This window comes from Scardinius erythrophthalmus (genome assembly GCF_964197995.2).
Source record: "Scardinius erythrophthalmus genome assembly, chromosome: 6".
Lineage (NCBI taxonomy): Eukaryota > Metazoa > Chordata > Actinopteri > Cypriniformes > Leuciscidae > Scardinius > Scardinius erythrophthalmus.
Window position 1 is genome coordinate 18,988,550 of NC_138226.1, and position 7,790 is coordinate 18,996,339.

At 38.7% G+C, this 7,790-nt stretch overlaps 1 protein-coding gene across 1 annotated transcript; it reads left to right on the plus strand.

Moving 5' to 3' along the window:
- The first annotated feature begins 805 nt into the window (after positions 1–805).
- LOC308692294 (uncharacterized protein) lies at positions 806–6,882 on the plus strand. Its single transcript, XM_081368152.1, has 11 exons — positions 806–921; positions 1,864–2,196; positions 2,463–2,696; positions 2,841–3,173; positions 3,439–3,672; positions 3,932–4,264; positions 4,530–4,763; positions 4,954–5,286; positions 5,550–5,783; positions 6,199–6,291; positions 6,368–6,882. Exons 1-11 carry the CDS (start codon positions 879–881, stop codon positions 6,442–6,444), a joined length of 2,481 nt encoding a protein of 826 aa, XP_081224278.1. The 5' UTR covers positions 806–878; the 3' UTR covers positions 6,445–6,882.
- The last annotated feature ends 908 nt before the right edge of the window (positions 6,883–7,790 follow it).

Here is a 7,790-nt window from a genome sequence, read left to right on the forward strand (position 1 = left end):
GGGCTCTTTAAAAAAGTAAAAAGAAAAAACTGTTTTTGTATAAAGCTTTAATACACTTTTAAGCATTACATCCAGGCATTATAAATATCCTTATGCACAGTAAAAAAGTTGCTGCCTTAAATTTTCAATACTATAAACTTGGATGTTTAAGTCATTCAAACTTAAATTACATAAAACTGCTTAAATTATTTGGCAAGATTTGATAATAAAAATTAATTATATGTGAAGCAATGGTAACTGGTATTTAACTGTCTGTCTTTCCATATTTGACTCACAGCACAGGCCATTGTGTCATGTGTCCCTCATATTTTAGTTTCAGTGGTTTAATGACAGGAAAATTCTTAATTTGTGTCTCCACATGGAAAAAAAAACACCAGAAATCATATATAAAATGTGCAAAACAGATGTTTTAGTTAGTCAGCGATGGTTTTTAAACTTTTCACAGCCAAATTTTTCTTTCGGTCGATACTTGCTGAGTGTTAATTCTAGATCCTGTGGTTGTGAAAGCAACCAAGGGGTGAAATCAGCTAACCAAACCAAACCAAAATCAGCTAATTAACATACTAAATGATGTCTTTTTAAAAAGTGTAAAATTGCAGAAGCATAAGTCAATGGAAAGTCCCTATACCATTCTAAAAAAGAAAATGTATTTGCTAGTTATTTTTGTACCTTGTGCAAGACCTCAACTGATCCAGTACTGTTGAATGATCTGAACTTCCTCTTCTTTCACGGAAAATGAGTGATATTCTTATAAGTATATTGTGACCACAGATGCGTGTCAGTAGGACTCTTCTTCTGTCAGAATGAGAAGTGATCGTGTGACTGAAGCTTCATCCACACTCTTCTGTTAGGATTGAGCTCTTCTGGACTTGAGAGAAATGATGCTCATCTTTGGACTGATGCTGCTGCAAACTGCTTCATGTGAGTCAACTTTCAGCTCAAACTGATGGTATGATGCTGTTCACTCACTGATGATGTTTTATGTAATCTGAATCTGATTATAATTCATGATGAGAGGTATATAGTATTATACCAAGGTGTGTCAAAATTCTTGATTCTGATTGGCTAGAAGGTGTATGTTAAAACTGTTTAATGCACAGGTAGTTGTAGTGAGTTTAATCACCATTCTTCATTATTATATATTATCTCAATTAGACACAAACACTATAAAAATGTTATGTCCTACAGGCCAATTTGCACGTTTACATTCTCTTTTCAAAATTGTTAAACTTACTGTATAAGTTCAAAACCATCATAACACAAAAATGATTATGACAGAAATTTGCACCATTTCTACAGTGAAACCATATTGAAATATATTCTGAATCTAAAAATTAGATGTAACTGAAGACCTGCACGTGTTAGTCTTTCAGTTTCATTACCATCGATTCAAAAGGGAAACTTAGAAATAATTTAGTACTGTAATGTAAACATGGACGATGGACGTAACACATAGGCTACTGCAGTGAATTGTGAGCAGAAGACAGTGTCATTGTTTTGGAAAGAAATATTACAAAAGAAAATATAGCCTAGTATAATGCCGCCTGATGTTAGCGGGTTTTTTTGGTCTGTGTTTATGATTTTGAAGTATTGTGAAATGTGCCCTAGCGATTGTGAAAAACTAATGCACTGCTTTCATCATTGAAGCACATGCCTGCTCATCACTCGCACACAGAGATTGGAGAATATGTTAATGCACAATTGTCATTGGACGATCCTTTGACTCTTGTGTGTGTGTGTGTGTGTGTGTGTGTGTGTGTGTGTGTGTGTGTGTGTGTGTGTGTGTGTGTGTGTGTGTGTGTGTGTGTGTGTGTGTGTGTGTGTGTGTGTGTGTGTGTGTGTGTGTGTGTGTGTGTTCTTCAGGTATGGAGTTTAACTGCAGGTTTGATCAGAAAGATCCCTGTTACGCTGCTCTGGATCACAAACTCAATCTGCAGATGGTGGATGCTGGAAATTATAAACTGAAGATAATAAAGAGAATAAACAACAACCATGATGATCCAGTTTGTAGAGTAAAGAATGACAGTAAAAGTGTGACCGAATGTGATCTTTATAATAACAGACCTGAAGTGACAGTCATTAATGGGACTCTGATAATAAACCGTGTGATCAGAGCAGATTCAGGGAATTACACTTTAGATCTCGAACACTCAGACGGCAGAGTAACATCTGCAGATCTTCAAGTGAAAGTTGAAGGTACAGTAACTCTCATCAGACTCATTACAATCTCATGATCTACAACGATCTCACTCTCATGCAAACGAATCAGTGGAATCTCTGTGAAGGTTTTTCATTATTGAACATCTGGAAGAATTTCATCAAAAGCAACTGCACTTTGTTTTCTATTTATTTAGATATTTGATTTGTCACATAGATATTTATTTAGTCTATATTAAAAAACAAGCCATGTTTGTTTGAATGTGTCTGTTTGTCATGTGACTGTCATGTGTCCCGCCCTCCAGCTCCTATTGGCTCAGTGGAAGTGTCAATCATCTGCTCCTCCAGTGGGGTGAAGTCAGTGTCCTGCTCTTCTGACGGGGATCAGCTCATCTACAGCTGGACTCTGAATGGAGATCCACTGATGGATGGAGACACCAGCGTTGAGCTGACTGACACAACTCATGGAGACATCATCTGTAGTGTGAAGAACCACGTCAGTGATGGACAGAAGAGCATTAGTGTAGGACAATGTCCTGGTGAGCTTTTCATACATGAATCTCCATGTATTTACTAAACTACAGTAAATACATGGGGAATGTGTGTGTGTGTGTGTGTGTGTGTGTGTGTGTGTGTGTGCGCGTGTGCATGTGTGTGTCTGTGTGTGTGTGTTTGTTCTACAGGTATGGAGTTTAACTGCAGGTTTGATCAGAAAGATCCCTGTTACGCTGCTCTGGATCACAAACTCAATCTGCAGATGGTGGATGCTGGAAATTATAAACTGAAGATAATAAAGAGAATATTCAATAACACAGTTGATCCAGTTTGTAGAGTAAAGAATGACAGTAAAACTGAGAACGAATGTGATCTTTATAATAACAGACCTGAAGTGACAGTCATTAATGGGACTCTGATAATAAACCGTGTGATCAGAGCAGATTCAGGGAATTACACTTTACAACTCGAACACTCAGACGGCAAACAAACATCTTCAGATCTTCAAGTGAAAGTTGAAGGTACAGTAACTCTCATCAAACTCATTACAATCTCATGATCTACAATGATCTCACTCTCATGCAAATGAATCAGTGGAATCTCTGTGAAGGTTTTTCATTATTGAACATCTGGAAGAATTTCATCAAAAGCAACTTCACTTTGTTTTCTATTTATTTAGATATTTTATTTGTCACATAGATATTAATTTAGTCTATTTAAAAAACAAGCCATGTTTGTTTGAATATGTCTGTTTGTCATGTGACTGTCATGTGTCCCGCCCTCCAGCTCCTATTGGCTCAGTGAACGTGTCAATCATCTGCTCCTCCAGTGGGGTGAAGTCAGTGTCCTGCTCTTCTGACGGGGATCAGCTCATCTACAGCTGGACTCTGAATGGAGATCCACTGATGGATGGAGACACCAGCATTGAGCTGAATGACACAACTCATGGAGACATCATCTGTAGTGTGAAGAACCACGTCAGTCACGGACAGAAGAACATTAGTGTAGAACAATGTCCTGGTGAGCTTTTCATACATGAATCTCCATGTATTTACTAAACTACAGTACATACATGGGGAATGTGTGTGTGTGTGTGTGTGTGTGTGTGTGTGTGTGTGTGTGTGTGTGTGTGTGTGTGTGTGTGCGTGCGCGTGCGCGTGCGCGTGCGCGTGCGCGTGCGTGTGTGTGTGTGTGTGTGTGTGTGTGTGTGTGTGTGTGTGTGTGTGTGTGTGTGTGTGTGTGTGTGTGTGTGTGTGTGTGTGTGTGTGTTGTTCTTCAGGTATGGAGTTTAACTGCAGGTTTGATCAGAAAGATCCCTGTTACGCTGCTCTGGATCACAAACTCAATCTGCAGATGGTGGATGCTGGAAATTATAAACTGAAGATAATAAAGAGAATAAACAACAACCATGATGATCCAGTTTGTAGAGTAAAGAATGACAGTAAAAGTGGGACCGAATGTGATCTTTATAATAACAGACCTGAAGTGACAGTCATTAATGGGACTCTGATAATAAACCGTGTGATCAGAGCAGATTCAGGGAATTACACTTTACAACTCGATTGCTCAGACGGCAAACAAACATCTTCAGATCTTCAAGTGAAAGTTGAAGGTACAGTAACTCTCATCAGACTCATTACAATCTCATGATCTACAAAGATCTCACTCTCATGCAAATTAATCAGTGGAATCTCTGTGAAGGTTTTTCATTATTGAACATCTGGAAGAATTTCATCAAAAGCAACTTCACTTTGTTTTCTATTTATTTAGATATTTTATTTGTCACATAGATATTAATTTAGTCTATTTAAAAAACAAGCCATGTTTGTTTGAATGTGTCTGTTTGTCATGTGACTGTCATGTGTCCCGCCCTCCAGCTCCTATTGGCTCAGTGGAAGTGTCAATCATCTGCTCCTCCAGTGGGGTGAAGTCAGTGTCCTGCTCTTCTGACGGGGATCAGCTCATCTACAGCTGGACTCTGAATGGAGATCCACTGATGGATGGAGACACCAGCGTTGAGCTGAATGACACAACTCATGGAGACATAATCTGTAGTGTGAAGAACCACGTCAGTCACGGACAGAAGAACATTAGTGTAGGAAAATGTCCTGGTGAGCTTTTCATACATGAATCTCCATGTATTTACTAAACTACAGTAAATACATGGAATGTGTGTGTGTGTGTGTGTGTGTGTGTGTGTGTGTGTGTGTGTGTGTGTGTGTGTGTGTGTGTGTGTGTGTGTGTGTGTGTGTGTGTGTGTGTGTGTGTGTGTGTGTGTGTGTGTGTGTGTGTGTTCTTCAGGTATGGAGTTTAACTGCAGGTTTGATCAGAAAGATCCCTGTTACGCTGCTCTGGATCACAAACTCAATCTGCAGATGGTGGATGCTGGAAATTATAAACTGAAGATAATAAAGAGAATAAACAACAACCATGATGATCCAGTTTGTAAAGTAAAGAATGACAAGAAAAATGAGGCTGAATGTGATCTTTATAATAACAGACCTGAAGTGACAGTCATTAATGGGACTCTGATAATAAACCGTGTGATCAGAGCAGATTCAGGGAATTACACTTTAGATCTCGAACACTCAGACGGCAGAGTAACATCTGCAGATCTTCAAGTGAAAGTTGAAGGTACAGTAACTCTCATCAGACTCATTACAATCTCATGATCTACAATGATCTCACTCTCATGCAAATGAATCAGTGGAATCGCTGTGAAGGTTTTTCATTATTGAACATCTGGAAGAATTTCATCAAAAGCAACTGCACTTTGTTTTCTATTTATTTAGATATTTTATTTGTCACATAGATATTTATTTAGTCTATTTAAAACACAAGCCATGTTTGTTTGAATGTGTCTGTTTGTCATGTGACTCATGTGTCCCGCCCTCCAGCTCCTATTGGCTCAGTGGAAGTGTCAATCATCTGCTCCTCCAGTGGGGTGAAGTCAGTGTCCTGCTCTTCTGACGGGGATCAGCTCATCTACAGCTGGACTCTCAATGGAGATCCACTGATGGATGGAGACACCAGCGTTGAGCTGACTGACACAACTCATGGAGACATCATCTGTAGTGTGAAGAACCACGTCAGTCACGGACAGAAGAGCATTAGTGTAGGACAATGTCCTGGTGAGCTTTTCATACATGAATCTCCATGTATTTACTAAACTACAGCAACAAGAGTGAATCTCACAAAACCTGTCAAGAACATGTCAGTCACATTTTAGTCAGACACAGCAACACCAGTGATGCGAAACAGTGAGTTCTCTTCAATGGACACAGTTCAGTCTCGCAACGTTTCTGGCTGAAAATTAGTTTATTTCAGCCCGATCTCAGCAGTGATTTGTGTTGAAGTGTTTTCAGTTTCGGTGATTACAGTGATGTTTTATTACAGGAACAACTACTGCAGCTGTGACCTCTCGTTTGACCTCTACACTGACCAATAGCACACAGACATCAGGACATGTTACGAGTTTTAAAGAACACGCTACAGGAAACATGATGGATTGGTTTTCTTTCTAATTGTTGTTTTCACTGTGTTCAGAGTCTGTGGTGTTTGTGCTGGTCTGGAGTTTTCAGATGATGGTTCTGTTTGGTCTGTTAGGAGGGTTTCACATCTACATGAGACACACGTCAGGTGAGAGACATTTATCATCATCATTGAGGATTTAACATGCAAATATTAAGAGATGGTGATAATGTGATGCTTTTAGAAAGAAAACAGGACGATCAAAAACTGAGAATGAGAAGATTTGGAGAAGAACATGAACACACAGCAGAAGATTCATGAGACCAGCGGCAGATCTCAGCACATCTATGAGAATCTCCTCCTTTTGCTTTCCTGTTTCTACAATGTTTTCAGGCGACGCCAACAATTGCAAAGATTTCAGATGATGGCAACTTTGGATCGACATGCCAAACTTTCAGATATTATCCTATAATATTTTAATATTATCATTATATTGTAATCTTTAGCACAATTTGTAATAGCTGCCTAACATACGCTGTGTCAGCTTAACTGAAAACATGAAGTTATCTAACTAACATGTACTATATTATAGCTGTAGATTACTGCCACATTACTGTGCACACTCATCTCTGGCTGATAAAATAATATTTCCTAAATTGTAACGTAAAAACAAGCATTTTCTGTAAATCTGCTTTGAAAACATGTATCGTGAAAAGTGCAAGAATTGACTTGAATTAAAAAAAATTGCTCTTGATCATGTCTTGGTTTTGTGGTGTGGTGTTTTGCTATCCGTGCTTTTACACTTCAGCTTGCAATTGCAGGGATTTTTTGAAGATGTTAAACACGTTTAGCCACATGCGTGCTGCAGCAGACCTTTGGCAGGCCCAACTCTCGAATCCACTGCGGACGTGTTAAGATCCGAGAAAAATTAAGGCTCAACCCGTAGATAGCTATACTATTCAGAGAATGGTGGTGTTTATTTACAAGTGCACGAAAGCCCAATAAACCAGCTGTGATCCCAAGTATAGATCTCTGAAGAAGACTAATAGGAGTTACCAGATGGTTGGGTGGGGGTCGGTTGAAGGGCATCATTTTCATTGCATGATTTATAAACACCCTCCAGTTTAAAAACACCCACTTTTGTTCCGCAGAGACCCCATACTCAGTGAAGACACAAGTGTACAGTCCCGTAAAACAAGAGTTGGCGAGTTGGGAGCACAAATCACAAAATCTTTTAGTGGTCATGACGATGTATTCAGATATAGCATATTAATGATGACTGAGAATAAATGAGCTTGTGTTTGACGGCACAGCCCCCAGTGACCCGGCTAACATATAACTCACGATTTTACAATAAAGCATGTGTGATAGACTGTGTGTGATATGTCCGGAGGGAATAACAGAAGGGAATGTGGGAATACTGCTGTTCCCAGCGGTGAAGATCATACAATATCTACACGTGTGCATTAAACTTTACCAGATCTTTGTCATTATAATATTGATAAATATTCTTTAAGAATTGTAAATTAAGTCTGTGTTGACACTGTTAAGATTAACTTTTTGGTATAGAATTAAGTAAATGAAAATAAAACTGTTATATGCAAGCTCATTTGACTTTTATATTTATATTTTTTTTATATAATTTTCATTTTAATTAACAGAAAGTG